At 30.2% G+C, this 20,966-nt stretch overlaps 1 protein-coding gene across 3 annotated transcripts; it reads left to right on the top strand.

The window, feature by feature from the left end:
- Positions 1-207: 207 nt before the first annotated feature.
- Positions 208-19,693, top strand: LOC135928161 (uncharacterized). Of its 3 annotated transcripts, none has more exons than XM_065464527.1 (22): positions 208-316; positions 410-546; positions 1,007-1,388; positions 1,792-2,145; positions 2,226-2,351; positions 2,438-2,503; positions 6,171-6,470; positions 6,619-7,199; positions 7,456-8,273; positions 10,838-10,984; positions 11,121-11,427; positions 11,607-11,895; positions 11,951-12,309; positions 12,492-12,689; positions 12,810-12,918; positions 13,717-13,907; positions 14,567-14,898; positions 15,086-15,168; positions 15,981-16,141; positions 16,917-18,645; positions 18,757-18,868; positions 19,570-19,693. In XM_065464527.1, exons 1-22 carry the CDS (start codon positions 217-219, stop codon positions 19,640-19,642), a joined length of 6,954 nt encoding a protein of 2,317 aa, XP_065320599.1. In that variant the 5' UTR covers positions 208-216; the 3' UTR covers positions 19,643-19,693. The 3 variants fall into 3 exon arrangements, with proteins under 3 accessions (XP_065320599.1, XP_065320598.1, XP_065320600.1); XM_065464526.1 differs by having other exon boundaries at positions 2,190-2,351; XM_065464528.1 differs by lacking the exons at positions 208-316; positions 410-546; positions 1,007-1,388 and having other exon boundaries at positions 2,086-2,145; positions 2,258-2,351.
- Positions 19,694-20,966: the final 1,273 nt, after the last annotated feature.

Raw genomic sequence — 20,966 nt, 5'->3', positions numbered from 1 at the left:
TGATGAGAGCATTATATGTAACATAAACTCTGACTCTCTTTTAAATGTTAAGGACACTATATCAAATTGGTCTGATTATATAAATATTTTGCTTAAATTGTTCTACAAGGAAACAAATGTAAAATAAATTTCTACTATATACTAATCCTATGTATAAATCAGGAAGGAAGAATTTTAGTAAATTTAAATACATTCTTTAGCATAATGACTAACAAAATGAGTGAACTTGAGTCCACTTTGGCTTTACAGGAAAATTTTGGAATCAGACCCTTCAAAAATACTATTGATGAGCAATTGAAATTAACTTTGATAGATGGTAATTAAAAATATTTAAATTTTTTACAAAAATGATTTTTTTATTATTCATATAGTATTGTTATATTACTAATTTGTCAAAAACAACATTAAGATAATGAAGAGATAACTCTATCAACCTCTCAAAAACGATTACATCAAAATGAAAAACAAAAAAATAATTTATCTACTGCGCAGCAAAATAGTGACATTTTGACAAATCTTTACATTATTAAGAGACGTTCTGCTCGAGTTTTTCTTTCTTTATATTTGTTTTAACTTAAAATATATCAATTTTTACACTAAAAAACAATTATAGAGTTTAAATTCATATGGATCAAATAGATTTTTAATAATTTTAACCTTGTATCAAGATAGAAATCTTTTTTTCAGAATATGAAGGTTATATCAGATATAATTTTAAATTGTTAGTCTTTCTATAATATAAGTGTTTTAAATTGTTAAATTAGTTTTATTTAAATCCTCTCAAATTTTAGAATATCTTTAAATGATTATACAGCTCTTTCATGTTTCCTATAAAATTCTATAGTTTTTGTAATATCAACTCTATTTGAAATTATATATATATTTAATGTTTAGCAATATATTACTAGAATAATACTTGTCTCTTTAAAGTAGGAAAATAATCAAATTCAGTTTATTTTCTAATTAAAATTATTTATCTGCTCAAAATAATTTTTAACAAACAAAGGTCAAAAACGTTTGTAGAGTCAAAAGAACGTCCCTCCATAATAAATCTCCTAAATCCTCGTTCGGTCATGACTCCATTCAATCTCAGTTATCCAAATCGTGGGCTGTCACTTTAGATGAAGCCATCTTTGGGTCTAGAATATCAGAATTCATGGGAAAATACGTCAACAAAAAGGCAATCAAATTTATGGATAGCGATAAAGGTTTGGAGGTTAAAATTAGTCACGAAATTGTAGTTTCAGAGAAGATCCAAGAATTAAGGACGTTGATCCAGTTTTTCGACAACATTATGAAAGCAATTCCTAAAAAAACTTTAACTGTCTTTACTGATTCTAGAGCGTCTACGGTTCATATTTCTGAAGAAACTGGCCGAGAAATTATAGGTTATTGATATGATTATAAATTTTCCTTTTAACCAATCTTGGCATTTCCAAATATAATATATAAAAAATGCATATATACTCTGGAAAAGAATATTTTTATAATCGTTCTTACACTATCTTAATATTTTTCATGCAATAGCTAAAGTTAGCACTAGTAATTTTAAGGCTTATGATGAAGAATTATAAAGTAGAATAGATATAAGCCTAAATTTGATCTCGAACTGATGGTGGGGTGTTATGCTGATATTATATCATAAACTGCTATATTTATTGTAAAAATCTTGGATAAAATTAAAAAGAAAAAAAGGAAGAAAAATAATCAATAATCCGATCCAATATACGAAAGATCGAGACCTTCCAAAAATTTTTACCTCTGTAAATAATTTATAAACTTTTTAAATAGAACACAAAATAGAACTATCTCATTTGATCATTCGTACACTAACTCACTTGTCTGTCAATTATGCTTGCAGTTTTAGTTGTTCTAATTTTTCTTGGAACTTAGTTCCAAGTAAAATATGGACACCTCAGTTTAAATACGAATTTTTGACCATTTTCGCGCAATTCATGGTGAAAAATATATACATGTCCCCCTGGAACAATGCAGATCCGCTGGAAGCCTTACAAAATTTCGAAGAAAATCAGATGATAGATGAAAATAATGGGAACTTAAACAAGGAAATTGCCCAAGATATACCCTGGGACGATAGTGAGAACAATATGACACCAGGAATATCTGAGCAGACTAAAATAAATGGTATAATTTTGACGATTTTCATTTTGATAGTTTTTTAATTTAAGAATTCAATATCATTAAAATAAATCCATATCTTTTAGATGACGAAAAGACGTTTTTATTAAATAAAAAGGGTAGACTCTTGTCACTTGTAATGTGCGCTCTCGAGATTCAAATCGATATCCACATCAACAATGCCTTGGTTGGGGAACGTGTGCTAAGTAGAGGTTATTTTTGTTTTGTTGTTGAATGGGAATAGATACATAAATAATGTTCAAATCTATATTCAATTATTTTGATATTTCGATCTTAGAAATTGACCCAAACTTCGTGGAAGGTAGATCTTTGTGGCATTCGTTGAATTTTCCCAGATCACCAGGTTCGGGTAGTTTTTTTTTAATATAAAAAAAATTCATTTATCATTTCTGTAATAATTGAAATGTTCGCGATTTTACGTTTCAATTTTTTATATTTTCTCTGCAGAATATTTCGATATCTATCATCCAGTGTTGTTAAAAAGTGCCGCAATATATTTTTTTTTCGAAAACAGTTGGAGCGTCACTATTTTTCGGAACTCATGAGCGGGAGCTAGCTCCTTTTTTGGTATAGAGCGGAGGAGTGCCGTTCCTCCAGCCCTTTAATTTTATTTTATAAATTGTTTGAAAAATTATAAATCTAATTAAATTTATGAAACTCATTAATTCTATTAAATCTTTAGCCGAGTTTATTCTCGCTTTTTTAAACTCAAATTATTAATGATAAGGCAGGCAGACGATATTCTCTTTATTAACAGTTATGGAACATATTAAAAAGGATTGAACAAAATCTACATTTCTATTTTACAAGAAATATTTTTCTCTCTTTTAAAAAGGTTGGTATATTTTATAATGAAGGTTCTGAAATGGATGAAGATTTTCAACTATGGGTATCGATAATATCCTGATTGATAAAGGATAACTTTAAAATTTATAACATTCACATTGGGCCTGCCACGATACCAATTTAGTGGTCACAATTGAAGCGGTGAAAACTTTGGAAAATAAATGATTTAAAATTATATCCCAAAGCTCGTTTCAATTGGCAGTATTTATGGAATAAGCAAAATATAATATATCCACAAATATGGCTGATAATGTAATAAATGACCAAATGCCACAAGATGGGATCTATATTTTGAATCCAAGATATTGGTAGATAAAATACTAAGCCAAAAAATGCAATATCGTGATAAAATGGGATTTATACGCTTAAACTTTCAGGAGTGTAAATTTATTTAGCCGAATAAATATTAATCGATTTTTTTTTGAAAGGGGTAAATTTTTGGTTATGGAGCATTGTTGAAGATGAGTTTTATATGAATATGGTTTTTTTTAACTCTAACTAATACTAGAATCACTTCAAAATTAAATGATTTTGCAGATTTGAGTTTTGCCAGTCTTTTGTGAAGTCTCTTTTACGCGGCATTGAGAAAAAATTTATAATTTTATAAAAAAAATTGTTTTTTATTCATTGAGTTTATTATTAAAAAAGTAATTTAAATAAAAGGTCATATAAAAAACAATTAACAATTATAAAAATATAGCTCATATATATATATAAATTTAAAACAAACAACTGAATAAAAATTAAATTTAAAAAAACAACATCGATCTTTTTTGTTGCTTTAGCATAAGTGATTAGGCTCTATATTCTGGATGTTTTCCCTTTTAAAATTTTTAGAGGATGGTCTCATTTGGAATCGGACAGTGAATTACAATTAATATATTTAGAAGAAAGAAATATATAGCAGCCAAGAAGAAACGAAATAGCTATAAAAAGTTCTTCATTAATAAAAAGAAGACCGAGATTTTTGCGATAGCTGTCAGCTATTCGTAGTCTGATTTAGAATTCAGAATTGCTTGGCTGGGAATCTATTATAATTAATTACTCGATAGTAAATAATCAACGGATTGAGACACTGAAGGGTAGATGTGGATCTGCTAACACCACGGTGATATTGCTCACTCAGATTCGCTTTCTAGGTCAAAATCATGACTAGTAGGGATTAAACTTGAAATAATTTTATTGCATATTTTCAACTGTTTATAATGATGATAATATCAATTGCTACAATTATCCATCCTTCATTTAAAATGAATTGGGAATAGAAAGGCAGGCATCACTTCTGGTCATGATCTTGATCTAGAAAGCGCTTTTCACACTTGGATCAGCAATTGTCAACCTGGCATTAACAGAGCCACATTCATTCATTAGAAAACTTGGGATATTCCTCAAGTGTCTCACACCATTAATTATCTCTTATTGAGTGTGATGCATTAGGACAATGTTCCAGCCAAGATATTCTGAATACTAGATGGAGCTACGAATGACTGTCGATATTTCAATTCAAAATCTTCGCCTTCTTCTCACGAATGAATAACTTCGTATAGTTATTTCGCTAGTCTTGATTATGATATATCGTTCTCTTCTAAATGTATTACGTTCTTTATCATTTGGATACCATCCTTTATATTGTAGATATTCTAAAGGCCACCTCCCTCGGCATACAAACATCCAAATGCCCTAGAATCCAATTATTTATGCTAAAGCAACAGATGACCTGGTATCAGCCTAGTACCTTAGTCTTCCAGTTGCTTAAGATTGCATATGCATCGATTTTTCGGCACGAACCAACATAGCAATTAATTCGGCAAAATCCTGAAAATAAACTAATATTCAGACATCACTAACGTATTTATCCCACTTGTTTTCAATGCTCTTGGCGTTTTTAATTCCTAATTTATCAAATTATTAGGGAGATAATTAAGACAAATAAGTAGCGATCGAATGAATCCTTCTATTCCCAACAAGCCATTACGGTGGCTATTAATTAACCTAATTGCATTGTTATTCATGATTTTATATAGCAATGCTAGTAGACTGATCTCTTAATTTTTATTTGATTTTTATCCAGTTGTTTTTAAATTTGTATATGTGTGTCTACTATATTGTAATCGTTAATTATTTTTTATATTACCTTTGTAAATTCGTTTTTTAATAATAAACTCAATAAATAAATAATATATAAATATGATTTTGTTTATTGTACTTTATATTATTAAAATTTGAAACGAGGGGCTATCAAGAAACAGTCCTTTTTTAAATTTTGAGCGGGGGCGCGCTTCTTTTAAAAACTTAGTAGCAGGAGCTAGCTCTATTTGAAATGGTAGGAGCGGGAGCGGTTACAACTTCGCAATCATCACATAACACTATCATCTTTCATTAAAATTTTTACTAAATGTAACTACAAAAAATTAACAGTTATGGTACTAGAATTTTTATAAATATTTAAGGCCAGTGGTCCACTAAGGTCTCCCTTTAGTGGTGTTGTTAAACGGCTCATTTTGAGCCTATTTTTTTAAACGGCTAACTTAATATTTTAGCCAGAAAAATATTGCCTAAGCCTTGAGAATTCGATAACATATGCCTAGACCTTTGTTCCTTCTATAAGCAAAATCTTTAGGCTTGCGTAATATTTTTCTGGATACAATATTGAATCAGCCGTTTTTAAAAAAAGGCTCAAAACAACAAGCCTTTTAACAACACTACCCTTTAGTTCTTTGAAATCAAGACTTATGTCTAGATTGTACTAAGCCCAATAACATCATTTAATGCTTACCTTGACTGAGGATTCATTTGTTAGAAAGCTTTATTAAACGTTGTTGAAATACAAATCAGCTGATGACTCGCCATTTTGGTTTTGGATTTAATTTTTTTTTGAATATAATTTATAAATGATACTTCATTTTTTTTTAAACTTCATAAAATTTTTAGTAGTAAATTGTTTATACGGAAAACCAAAATTGTTTACTACCCCTTTTAAACGCCGAGAAAAATACGTTAACTATTGAAGCGCGAGTTAGTTTATTAGGCTTTCCTTCAAAAAAAACCTCGAGACTGAGAGTGATAGTTTGCAGAAATTACCAAATTATAGCTCTTGCCTTCACTAATTATAAAATTTTTTTTAAAAAGATTCACCTATTTTTATTAATATATCAATTTATAAGGAAAGGATTGTATCATACCAGGCTACTTAATATCCAGACTATACCGACTTTTGCAAAAATGGTTTCTCGAATTGCCCGACACCTCGTACTTGGTCCGAAAACGACCTAAACAGAGTAGTCTCGATAAAGACCAGTTTTTAATAAAACAAAACGCCATTTTTATTGGTTTTATGCTGATGCGAATATTTAGGCTAGGTGTTCTTATGAAATCCTTGGAGATGATAGAGATAATTCAGGCTACGAAAAGGCAAAGCGGCGATGCATCGAGGAAAAAACAGCTGGAAAAGGTTAGGGATAATGGTAAAGAAATAGTTGATTGAATTGATATCGAATTTAATAAGGAGGTAATGAAGGAGCGAAGTCTTAAGAAAATATTATTGTGTTAAACTAATATAGAACATTATTCATATTAAGATTAGAATATATTTTATGAATAACATTGATCTAGATGATGATTTAAACGCGCAACGGTTGCTTCTACAGACACATACCAAATTAGTTGCTCTAAAAAACGATATCGAAGATCACATTTTTAGGAGCGGCTTTATAGCCAAAATGTTTCTACGACTCGAACGAGATGTTAAGTTTCTAGAACCCGAACCAGAGGTTAAATTACTAGGACCCGAACCAGAAGCTGTTAAAGGTTCATCCGTTGAGGAGGATATCATTAATTATCGACTAATCACCGAAAGTGAAGCACGCGTTAAGAACTTTGGGGATAGCGCCAAACTTAGTTCCGACTCTCCTAACTCCTGGAAAATATTATGTATGAATTGCCAGAATTTTAATAGCTGGTCTGGCCTAACCTTGCTAAACTGGCAAGAATGGATTATGTGCCTAATACCTAATTTTAATTCCTTTTCCGTGAACCCATCCTTTGACGAAAATACTCATTTTAACGTTGTTGATATACTAAATACTCATGACAATAATAACAGCAATAACCCAAACGACGTATTAGCAAATGTTAACGAAACTCAAGCAAACTGTAGTGATCGTTTAATAGAAATCATGGCCAATTTTGATGACGTAATTATTTTCCCCGTCCATTATTTGTTTGATTTTATTAAAAATCATTTTTTTCATGTGATCTTTAATCAAATTTTCAAATTAACAGATTTGAAAATTTAATTAAACGCTCTAGAATTATTTAAGGATTGGTATATTTTAGAAATATTTATTTGTTGCTCAATAAGAATTAATATATATCACGTGATTGTTTTTTTTATAATTTTGAATACCAACTTCATTTATATATATATTTTTTTTTCCCAAACAAAAAAAGATGGGTATCCCAGTGAATGCTACTTACATATGTGTGCTCAAAAAATATTTGACCAATCAAATTACCCGTTTTGACGAAATTCAACTCCATTGGCAAGAAATGGACCTCACTCTCGAACTCTTTCATTCTTCACTCAGATTACTTAGTAGGGTCGACCCCGATCCTGATTGCTACTTGTCGAGTAGCCTTACTGGCCAAATTGAGGAACTGATTGACCTATGTCTCGCGCTTATATCTAAATTCCCCGGCTTCTATCCAAACATCGACCCTAATAACCATACTATATCTAAAAATTGCCTTTCTGATATTGATGCTTCTAATGATATTTATAATGTTGACAATTCAGAATTGGACCACATGTTAACGCAAAAGAAGAACTGGTGGATTTTCCTGGAGGATTTGAAATCTCGTTGTTCTTATTTATCTGTTGGGCGTCTAAAGAGTACATTATGCCAAGGCGGTGGAAAGCGTGTCCTAACGCCTTTCCTTGCTCTTTACCAGGCTCTTAAATGCTTCGAGAAGGAATGCGGAACTTATTCGAATTTTATTGATAATGATATTTATTTTAATACTAAAGCCGATTTTACTTCTGCTAATGCTGATGCTAATAAGGCAGATAATTTTTGCGAAAGGGGGCTCAATTTAGAAGAAATATTGAGTAAAGCGGAAGCAAGCCTTTTTAATTACGCGAAAGATGATAAAAAAGAAGATGAAGGAAATGGCGATAAAGGAAATATTAATAATGATATTGATGTGCCAAATAATGCTAAGGATACCGAGTGCGTGGAAGTGGTAAAAATGGACATTGATAAACTGAGGTTGAAAACCCTTTTTTATAAATCGATTAATCAAGATTTTACCCATAATAACATTAAACAATGACGTTGAATTTAACCACAGAAATGGAAAAGGTTGCTTCTATTCTGGCAAAATGCATAAGTTTAGATATTATTAATTTTTAAAAATTGGCTATGTTGACCTTTTTGACAGCACCCCAAAACAACTGTTATTTCATTGTCGAAATTTCTTTTAATTCATATTATAATTCTGATAATATAATCTACCAATATTTTTGAGTGTTTTGATTTTTCTAAAATATCATTTTAGGCATGGTTTTTTTTATATTTGGAAAAATATTTTATATCTCGGTTAAATTATTCACAATGTTATATTTTTTTAGATAGTGTAATACGGTTTAAAACTAAGCTTATTACTACCTTGCGAAATTAGAATATTAATTAATAAACGAGATTTTGTCAGCCATTTTATAAAAATAACCAGGGAATGGCGAACACAGGCCTGATGTGCATGCTTCTACTTTCAGCATTATATGATTTTGTACATCTAATTTTTCTTTACCTAAGAATCCTTGACGGATCGGATCTAGTTTTGATAAATAACCAATTCTGCCTCTATGTTGTATGGCGCATTATAAAGCATTCTGGCCCTGAATTCACAATTAGCGTGAGTTTGCGGCGGAATTACGAAAAATGTAATAAACATAATAATTTTACATTCATTTTGTATACTTCTCCTCGAATTCGCTCTAACTGTGATCTCAGGGTGACGAGGCATTAGAATGCTGTAAAATAAAAAAAAAATTACTTTGGCATTACTTGTTTTTCTCATTAAGGTTTAGTTTTCCCCGATTTTGAAATATTTTTGAATCATAATTTATTCTTTTCCCTTTATTTATTAATAGATATAGAAGTAAAGTAATTCAAAACTCATTGTATTTTGAATCGAGTTATATTTACTTGATACGAATAATGACTCATATTAAGATTCAATCCTAAACATGATGTTTCCAAAACATTTGAGTGCACTAATTCTAAAGCAAACTAATATGTAACGACTAAATATTATGCATTTTAGTTTAATCTTCTATGCATTTGGTAAGCAGTAAAAAAAAAAATTTATAGCAAAATAGGTAAATTACTAAAATTCATATCAAGATTCAAGATAGAACTAAGAATTTAGAAGCACTAAAGCAATTATGACGTAGGAAATTAAATAAACGAAATATCTTTAAAAAATGACTATCATCATGATAAAAAAATTATTTGCGTATCTCAAAATATGAGACTTGATGTCTCTCGATGTAGCCTTGATACTTTAATAATTTAGTAATAGTAGCATTAAGAAGTAGTTAAATGGAATCGTTGCATCTATAGAAGATGTAATATCAAAATAGGATGGATTAGATACTATAAATTGAAACCGATTACAGTTGAAGACTCTCGAGTGCTAAGGTAATGATTGGTTAATAAAGTAATACCAATATACTGTGTTCACTTTTATTTTACTTTTGGAAACAGAAAAGGTGAAACGTTCATTCTATACGAATTTTAGCCTCTTCAGAAAATTAAGAAAGGAATTTTATCAATTTAAAAGAAATGAACAATCGTCTAAATATCACATTAACACAAAATTTTTCCTAAAAATATTTTACATTAGGGGGTAGGGTCATACCCAAACTTGATGGTCCTTTTTCGAGCTATCTTTACAATATTTACAGATTATATTTTTATTAAAATCAAAGATTCTAAAGCTCATATAATTAGGGCGTTTTTTTCATAATTTTCATAAATTTTTAAACCTCAAAAATATGCCGATATTTTTTTTACCGCATTCTAATGCCACTTCAGTCTGAAAATATTTTTGGTTTGATGATGATTACGACCTGCCAACAGATGCTTAATACATTGTTCCTTAACGACATTAAAGGCAGGATTGATTGTCAATCAAAATTATGATTGATCTCTCAAAAATTGTATGTATCTCCAATATATAGGGGGAGATATAATAATTAAAGCCAAGGCCTGCAAGCCAGGCCCATTTTTGCTTTTCTCAGACCGATTCTAATGAGTAAAATAAGGTTTCTTCTGACATCATCCATGTTTAAAAAGCTAAATTTAACACTCGTGTCTTAGCCAACCCGGGTTGGGCGCGCTTTTTATTTTATCAAATTGTCTTTAGAAGTGTCTAGTGTTGTTAAACGGCTCGTTTTGAGCCGATTTTTAACCAGAAAAATATTGCCTAAGCCTCAAGATTTCGATAATATATGCCTAGACCATTGTTCCTTCTATGAGCAAAATCTTCAGGCTTAGGTAATATTTTTCTGAATGAATTATTGAGTTAGCCGTTTTTAAAAATCGGCTCAAAATGAGCCGTTTAACAACACTAGAAGTGTCTAATAAAAAGCTGCTCAATTTTTGAGGATTTTAATGTTAAAGGAAGAAAGAGAAAAAAAAATGCAAGAAAGAAACACATTTAGCTTTATTTTCATATGTAAAAAAAATTAATCTAATTTATTTAAAAATATTTCCTTCATTTTCATTCTCGTTATTTAATTCAGTCATTCATTCATAAAAATAATTAGTGTGGAATTGAAAGTTGATTCAAAGGAGATGACTGAGAACGAGGAAAATCTTGATAAACGGTTAGAATGGTTAGATCATATATCCGAATGGGATTTGATGCCACTCTCCCTTAAATACTTGGAAATGTGCCACGATATGTTTGCCAGGTATATACATACTATCGTGATTTAAAATAAATTATGAGTGGATTATATACTAATTACTTTTAATCTTGTATTTTGCTTTCTTTCTTTTTATTTTGATTAAAAGCTCTTAAAATCTAATATACGATGTTTTCTTAAGCCACCACATATGCACAATGGAAAATGGAGCTTTCTTGAAATTTTATGTCTCCCAGTTATACAGCGAGGCCTTAAAGGTGATAGCTCAAATACACAAGTGGGAACGCATAATCACCGAAGACGATGAAAGACCGAAGAATTTTTATGCTAATAGCGTTAAATGCATTTCTATTTTCGATAAATTAGAGGATCTCAAGGAAGAGCTGAGTTCCAAAATGGAGCAGGCCTACTTTTGTATGTACGATTTTACATGCAAAAAGTGGAAAAACAACAGAGCCTTGGTGGATCACAAGAGTTACTTTACTAAAGTAACGTTTTATAATCAAATATCTATGATATTTATTAAGACATCTTTTTTGTTCTTGATTTTTTAATTATTATTTTTTGTTGGTTGCTTACTTTTAAGAAATAGATTCTTTTTAATTTTGGATGAGTAATTTTTGACTTAGAGCATAATAAATAATTATTTTTTTAATTTTAAAAAAAGGTCAAATTTAGCTTGGACCAAGCCCCCACCCTGTTTAATTTTCTCAAACCTTCCAAATTACCGACTTTTCACACCAAAGCTAACACCATCAATTCCGAGATCAAAGATTTGCTGGAATATATCCTTAAATTCTGTCACGAATCATACAACAATACTAAAGCAGTAAATAGGGATGGATATTTTCTGGAAGGAGAAAGCAATATCCTGTTAACAGATATAAATGATAGGAACGATGATTATAAGGCTATGAAGAAATATCTAGAAACCGGGGAACTCTTTAGAATGGAAGGTATTCCTAATATTATTTTATTTTTTCAAGATTTAAATTTTTAATTATTTTATAGATGACGAACCCATCGCTAAATGTGATATAAACTTCTTAGATTCACCCATTAGCAGTCCATTATTGATATCAAGACTAAGGTCCTTGATTCATTTCATACTTAATGGTGAAGATATATTGCTAGAAGAAGATGGAGATAAATTGATAGATAACGGAATTAAGACTTCTTTGATGGAGAGTATTTTTAAGGAAATGTATTACTTGCTAGCCGATTACTACTTCAAGAATATGTACACGTGTAAAGCCCTGAAATATTATTTGTTAGACCTGTGTTATCAAAATGCCACAATGGATAGGTTCGACTCATGGGCAGGGATAGCTCTAGTCAGGAGCAGCTTGTTCGAACATTCTCTGAGAACGGTTATTAATTTTTAAAACTTATAATTTAATATATTGCATTGCAATATATCCAACATTTTTAAAGTCATCCTTGATTTGTGATAATTAGAATGCGATTTCACCTCTAAACCCACAATTTCAAATGACACTTTTTTAATAAATCTATCTATTTATATTTAAAATATGCATTCATCATTCTACAGATAAACATCAACTTTGAAAGCTTTCCCCATAGCAGCCATTACAAAGGCACTCTGGCCTGTTTCGACCGAGCCCTTAAAAGTCATGAACATTTTTCTAATTACGATACTGAGAGTATTCATGCCAGAACCTCGCTGTGGGTCGAGAAAGGTGCCCTGGCTTACATGCTTAGTTCTACTGCCTCTAGGAAATTGAAAAGAGTAAAGACCTTTAAAATAAAGAAAGAAAAGAAAAAAGGGAAGGAAGGAACATTAAAAATGAAAATAAAAAAAATAAAATAGGTTTTAAATTGTTATGGTATTTTTTTAAATAAACAATAGGACTTCTTATTCGGACTTTCTGACCAGGAAAAGGAGTCTTTGATCAATTTTCAGGAGGAAATGCTAAAAATTTCAAAGTTCTGTTACGAATCAGCGTCACTTATAACAGGTTATTTTTTTTTTGATCCAAATTTTATTATTAGAACCATAATAATAAATCTATATAAATTAAGATAAAAATTTTTCCTTGCTGTAACATCTTCGCCGATTTTTTTTATGATGTTCCTTTAAGGTTATCCTTTGAGCGTTTTAGGCTTTCTTTCAAAAATAATCCGATCACTCATTTATTTTCCTCTCCCTCCAGGGAATTCTGCGCCCCCTCCAAATATAATAACAATTTTGCCCTCTGACACACCCTTCTAAAATTTAGTTCCTCTACCCCCCTTCTTCTAAATTTTATCAAATGGTCCTCATAAAAATTATTTGTTACATCTCATTTTAAAGACTCTTAGCAATTACGGAATAATGGGGACCTGATCCTGCTAATTGGAATATTTATTTTAAAATTTTCATTAATCTTAAAATAATATTTATTTTCATAAACACTCTTGCAATGCCAGGGAATAATTTATATTTTTATTATATGATTAATGTTTATTCATTATATAATATCAATAATAAAAAGGCTTTTTATTTCAAATCATATCAAAATATTCTTCAAAATGATCAGATAATGTCAAATAAAATATATAAGTGTCTTTTATATGTAAATAATATAAGAAATATTTAACAAATTAAAATATTTCTTTTTATCTTAACAAAAAATCCCCTTAAGGTCAACTGACCAACTAAACGATAAATAATATTAATTGGAAGTTAAATTATATCATGAAATTATAACGATTTAAGAGTTATTCGATTAAGATTAAACATAATATTACAAAACACAAATATTGCTCTCAAACAGATAGCAATCAAGAAAGATGGCTCTACTCCTACATGCTGGGTAAGATAGGCGAGAAAACTGCCAAACAGGATCCCGAAGTATACCTGAAGCATTACCAGGAATCCATGGGTTACTTGCACCGTTTGGGATGTTATTATCCCAAGAAAATCAATTTTCACTCACCCCAGTTCTTGTCCATAGAGATTTTAGAAGTTTTTTTTAAAACTTTTATCGAATATATTATATAATATTATACGATATATCATTCGATGATTTGACTGTTATTAAATGTCCCCTTCTTCGATATTTCTCATTTAAAATTAAATTTTTGGCGGGATAATAATTTTAACTCGTGATTGGATGACAAATCTTTAAATAGGAGGTTGTAGTATAATCATTAACTTCAATTTATGCCCCGAAAGTGGCGAAATTTTATATTATTACATTTTTAGGGGTTATTTGGAATCGTGAGCTTATAGCCTATAGAACATGACTAAAATAAACTGGGCTATCCCTAAATAATGGCGGTGTAAGTAAGAAAAGGGGAATATGCGAGGTAAGTTAAAAATTTTTGGTTACATTTATCTTGTGGAAGTAATATGTAGCTAATTTAAGGTAATTATTTGTGAATCTGATTGTCAGAAAGATTACGAATACTTAACTTTATTTTATTACACTAATACTCTTATTCTAAAAAAAACTAAATTAACATTCTTCATTGACCTTTTTTTGTTGGTTATTACCCTCATTAATCTACATTTTTTTATTCTCACAATTATAGTTTTATAGTACAATATTTAAGCTATGGTAACCTTCCAAAATTTAACATATATATAATTTATATATTTTTTTTTATTCTCCCATCAAACAGCTATTTTACAGAATCCACGCGTCTATCTTAAAATACCTAGAAATCAATAAATATTTTAAGGATAGTTCCTATGGAGATGAGTTGGCGATTATTTTTAAAATTCTGAATCGAAATTTGGATAAGGTTTGGTGCTCACCCTTCATTGTCGCTATTTATGACCGGGGCAATATGGATTCTACCGTTAATATGGGTACACCACTCAACGAAGCGGATAAAGGGCCCTACACTCAATTCTCTGCTTGTCAGCAAACCAGTGATAATATTTTAAACCATAAGCAGTCAAAAAGAATGAGAACTGGCGAATTTAGGAGACATTCTGAAACCAAAAATTCGTATATACTAATTTTTTTTATGATTTAGATGAGAGATTTTGTAGATTGTAAAGTATGTAAGTAACGTCTGTTATTTTTATGCATAAAATAATAAAATATATATATATATAATATAAATTGCTAAAATTCTGATCTTTCTAAAGCGAAAAAGTATAGAATTTTTTTTAAATAATTAATTAAACATAAGCTTTTTCGACGAACAAAGTTATTGCCCACCTGAGAATATTTTTACCACAGATTATGATTCAAAGAAATGGGATCCTGAAAATGGTAACAGTTATTTTTTATTACTATTCCCCCCCCCCTTATAGCTGATTGGCTTGTTACGAACCATGTTTAATTCCTTTTAATCCTCAAAAAATAATTATCTTACGAAGTAGAGGTTGACCCCAAGCCCGGTAGCAACAAAATTCTGTCATGCCGGGCTAGGCAACTTTTGCAAAATTTTTTTTTAGGAGGGGCCTAAATAAATTTTGAACTTTAAGAATTAGGCAAATTTATGTCGTTTTCATTCATCAAAAATTATTAAGGGTCAGGCTGAAGAAAACATTTCAAAAATTTACCCGCGGATCGCGTCAATCTCATTTACCAATTTTACTTTAATATCAATTTCCCAATATATTTATTCTTCTTACTTTGTAGTTCGAGTTTATTCGCACTTTTATTTACATAATTCGTTTATCATCTTTTCTTACGTGTAACTGAATTGTTAAATTATGAAATGCACTTTTATTTTCTTTTAATTCTCCGGTTAATGGAGGTTTTCCAGATTTACTCGGGTAGTTTCCCCTATGATCCTCTTTCGTCACGGTTGGGCATCTATTTGTAAGATCCATTTTTCTCATCTTCAACGTAGCGGGGAAGTGGCAATGTCTCCAAACGGCCTATGGAGATTTAAATGATTCCCTTTGATTTGGGTTTAGAATATGATCCCGTCTCCTTGACGGGATGTAAAAGTCACATAAATGGGTTGATGTCAGGAAGGGCATCCGATTGTTAAGAAAAGCTACTACAAATTCTCTAATGATTAAAACCAAATATATTTTTATAATAAATATAAATTAAAACTGTTTGTGGTCAAGCTCGTCTCGGAGAAAAACATGACAAAATGGATACGTGCGTCTCAATAATAATCGAAAAATGTTTGAGAGGATTGAAGGTGTGCCTAAGCCGATTTCAACAGCATTACAAATCCTTCTACAGGCTTTCATATCACTACTTCACGTTTGATCCCATTAATAAAGTACAAAATATCTACCCTTTTTTAAATGAAAACTCTAAATTAACAATTTTTTGAAATTAATGTATATAAATAACTTTCCTCGTTTTTAATTACTAGAAATTTTGTCGAAATTTTTACGGATTAATTAATATAATATGTATTATTAGAACCCTGCAAGGGTTTAGTGTTGTTAGACGGCTCGATTTTTTAAAAAGGTCTAGCCCATTATGTTATTCAAAAAAAAACATTACTCGTGTCAGGAAATTTAGCTCATATATGGTACAAAGATTTGGATATTTATTAACGAAATCTCGAGGCTCGTGTAATATTATTTTGGCTAAAATCTTAATTTAAAATTATTCTAAATCTAACCACAATACTATGGGTCAGACCATTCATTTATTTTTCAATATCCCCGAGCAGACCTAGTCATTTTGCTAAGGGAGGGGGGGGGGGCTGAAGCAGTATTAAGAAGGTCTTTCCCCATACATTTTATTGGATGGCTTTATGGCCGTGGAACCTTTGGCGTTTTCTTTTAAAATTATAAATTATTGTTTAATAGTTTTCATATTATAATCTATTTTCTGGGGAAAGGAGGGGTCGGGATGGGAGTGTATGGGGATACTACACTTATATTTATGGAAGAGGACCTTTACAAAAAAAAAATTTATTTTTCATATATCCAAAGCTAAGATTACTTATTTTCCTCGAGCATTAATAATTTTCCCGCTTTTTTCGAAGATTTAAAATAAAAAAAATTATCATCCAATTCCTTTTATATTTTTATTTAAAAAAGTTTAACATAGAATTAGCCCGAAAACTCATGGTAGATCCCTACGTTGATTTAGAATTTCCTCTTAAGATATCTTCAAATTGGAGACAAAACTTCAATGAAGAACGATCGAGCAATGCCGCCACTATTGCTAAGGAAACCAATTCTACCACAACGCAAATCGGATCTGAATTCTTGCCTATCACTATGGAATATTCGGAAATGGCAAATAAAAGGGTTGTTACTTCATCAAATTCTAACGACAACATGCAAACTTTAAACTTAGCAGATATTCAGCCGAAGGTTCTAGAACCAGAATTTAAATCAAAGACAGTAGAATCTTCGATAGCTAAAGCTCTGCTAGAACCTAATATAGACGAGCAAGTCGTTGTTCCACTAATTAATGATAGTTTTTCTGAAGAAAGGGGAACGTTATTTAGGGCTTTTGATGGTCTCCCTAATCAGATCAATGATATAAAAACAAATTTAGCTTATTCATCTTCACATATCTCAAATATAATTTATCGTCATGAAACTGACAGTATCCCTTTACTCTTTAATAATGTTCCCAACCTGGACATTAAGGCAATGACCAGTTCTACCACATCACCATACCCATTTGTTCTAGATACACCCTTATTATTCTCACCACCCAAAACCGCCTCCACAAACGTATTTGCGTCTTTAAATCAGAATTCTAAAATAACGGATACGTTTCCCAACTTATTATCACTATTCACAAATGTATCGCCAGTGTTAACTGATAACAAATTTAATTACCTTGACTCTACTCACCTTGCAACATATAGTAAAAGTAACTCAGGAATCCAACCTAACGACAATTTCCTTTCTACCAATCCACTAACGTTACAATCCGAATCGCTGAACGATACAAATTTTCCATTCAATCATGACTCTGGCACACAACTTTGTTCCAATTCCTACAATAATAATACTCAGATTGATGTAGTCATAGCCGATGATAAAAATGCCGTGAGCCTTCCTAACTTAGATAAACCTAACCAATGTCTCCATAATACTGATTACGAAGCATTATTTCTTGCTAATACTTCCACACCGCCGTTCGATGCGCCATTAGAGGAAAATTATAATTGCTCGAGCGTTTTCTCAGTCCCTAACTTCATTCCTGATTTTAACCTAAATATGCTTAACTCTGACATACGAATATCTACATTGCTAACAGAGCCAAACATAATTCCTTCTTATTCTAACTCAACTATCCAATTTTTGCCCAGGATTTCCAATCAGTTAGATATTTTGACTACGAATCATAATTTTATTAGTTATAACAATAATTCTCTCTCCACGCATAATTTGATCACTCCTGCGGTATCTTTATTAACACAAACACAGCCAAATGAGCTTGCTACCGGCTCTATCTCATCTATATTCGAACCTTCACCTATTCTTCTCCCATATTTAGAAGCTGAGATAACCGATCCTAATTTGAATAACCCGAATAGTTCTCCCTCTTATCTTAACCCTTGGACTGAGATTTTATCCACTCCTTTACAAACACCGCCAATTAATGTTCCTTCCAACTCCTTTATTACTCCTCTCGAAGTAGGTCAAATGACCAACCCAAACACTCCCATTCCTAATTTAGGTATCGTCAAATTTCGCGTTCATTCACTTTTCGGTGACCGAACTAAAAAGTGTAACTCGCCCCAAATCTTCAACACTATTTGGAGACTACCGGTGGAAGAAAGTGATAGACCTGGAAGTTTTGCAGGTTCCACTTTGTCTATTAATAATTTTTCATTGTGTTGACGAACTTCTTTTCATTAATTATATTATTTTGCAAAAATATTTAGACAGATAATATTTTTTTATTACTTTGTAGGTCACGTGTTTAGATCTGCCGTTCTTTTGGCACGAATCAGTTTGCTGACTCGCGATATCAACACACTTTATCGATTAATCAGGCAAACCAAAAAATCACCGGAACGTGATAAGTAAAATATATAATGGTAGGGTGGGGGCTGGGTATGGTAGGGTATAAGTTTTTTCTTATTTATAGTCATTCTTATTAATACTATATCGTCGGCCTAGAATTGGAGTGCTCCACTTGCGCAAATGTTTAAAATCAAATATATAAACACCTTATTGGTCAATTTTGACAGAGCTATAATTTTGGCAAAAAAATAAATATTTTTTTAATCTAGATTTTATTTTTATATATATTGGGAATAAATAAGTTGTTATCCACTTCTACCTCAAAAATTTTGTAAATTTCGAGTTGAGCACTCCAATTCTAGACCGATGATATGGAACAGACTTGTGATGCACTAAGGTAGTCTGATGAATGATTTAATTGGCACTTTGCAAAAAAATTTATATAAATGGCACAAGTTGATAATCGTATTTTTAATGCGTGTAGTTTATTAAGATACCTAAACAATTAATACTCATTCGTAGATTTTTTTAAAAATATCGATCCCTTATGCAGCTAAACTTAAACCTCAAAAACTCGCCAGTTATATATTTTTTTTTATCTTTACATTATATATGTAATGAATATTTCTTTTATGGGTGCTGTCATATTTTATGAATTGGATAATTTATTATGCGCAATTAGCGGAAATAATATTCTTGTTTGTTCGATTTTATTATTATTATTATTAATAAAAGTTATAAACTAATTTTGTTATTTTAGAAAATACATATACGAAAATGAGAGGATATACTTGAACGAGATGTGTTTGAAATATTTGGAAAAATTATCATGAAAAATTAGAAATTATAGAAAATAATACTTTTAAATATTATTTATATTATGAATGCGTTATATTTTTGAATGTATAAAATATTATTTGCTGATATTGTCGAAAAATAAATGATTCTCGCATTAATACATTATGTGTCCAAATTTGATTTCGTAAATTTCAATGATAAATTTTATTTTTAAATAAAATTTTGACTTATTAAGAAAAAGAATTATGTTAAAAATGAAAATTATAGAACATACTTTTATAATTGTATATTTTAAATTAATATATAATAATAACTTTGACCATTTTAATACAGAAAATTTTTTTTAAATAGGTTTCCTAAGTATGTTTCAAATGCCCATGGATTTCATGTCCCAATAGGACATATACATAAATTAAATAATACAAGGTTGCCTTCTACACATTTGCCCTTCTATTTTTATAAACTAATGAGTTCATTGAACAAGAAAAGGTATCTTAAATGTTATCATTAATTTCTACAGTTTTTTTTTGCCTATAAATTTGTAGTTAAAATTATCATCACTCTTTTGGTAAGATTTAATATTTTTTTTGTTTGTAGATTTTCATATTATTAATAAAAAAAAATAAACGTCCTTACTAACGCCGTTACCTTTTTTGAAGAAAAGTAACGCCATTTTACCTTCTTCTAGAGGTAACGGTAACGGGTTTTTTGTGAGTAACGGTAACGCAAAACATTACTCGTTCTTTAAATTTTTTTATAAAAAAAATTGATAGTCTTATTAAGGAGAATAACCAATTTGACGATACTTGTGATAAATCTGAATTGCGTAAATTTTCAGATAATGAGAAGTCGTTCATATATAAATATTGTATGGTTAGTGTTAATTAAAAAATGTGATATGTATATATATATAATTTTATATATTATGGAACCCTTGCTCCTGCCATTTTTATTTTAGAACATTCGGGATATATTAACTATTATAATGTTAAAACTTTAAAAAATTACTTTAAATAATTTCAAGTTTTATAAGTCACTTAGAAATGTAATCCGGCAAGACATAGATAAAAGGTATAAAGTTGAAATATTGTTTATAATTTATATTTTGATTAATAAATCTTCTCAGTAGATTCGAACACATCTATAAAGATTAATATATATATATACCATCAGGAATAATTCATCCGCTACTAAAATTAGATTAGCCCTGAAATTATAGGTTAACGAAGGTAGAAAGAAACTTATTTACAGTTTGATAAAATATCTTGATAAAGAAAAGGTAGACTTTGATTCCTTTAAAAAATATCATACTTACCAGATTATTTCCTGATAAAGATATAAAAAAAAATTGATGAGGAT

Source organism: Gordionus sp. m RMFG-2023, chromosome 4 (genome assembly GCF_954871325.1).
Source record: "Gordionus sp. m RMFG-2023 chromosome 4, tfGorSpeb1-WG-v2, whole genome shotgun sequence".
Lineage (NCBI taxonomy): Eukaryota > Metazoa > Nematomorpha > Gordioida > Chordodea > Parachordodidae > Gordionus > Gordionus sp. m RMFG-2023.
This window is presented reverse-complemented; position numbering and strand designations above follow the sequence as displayed.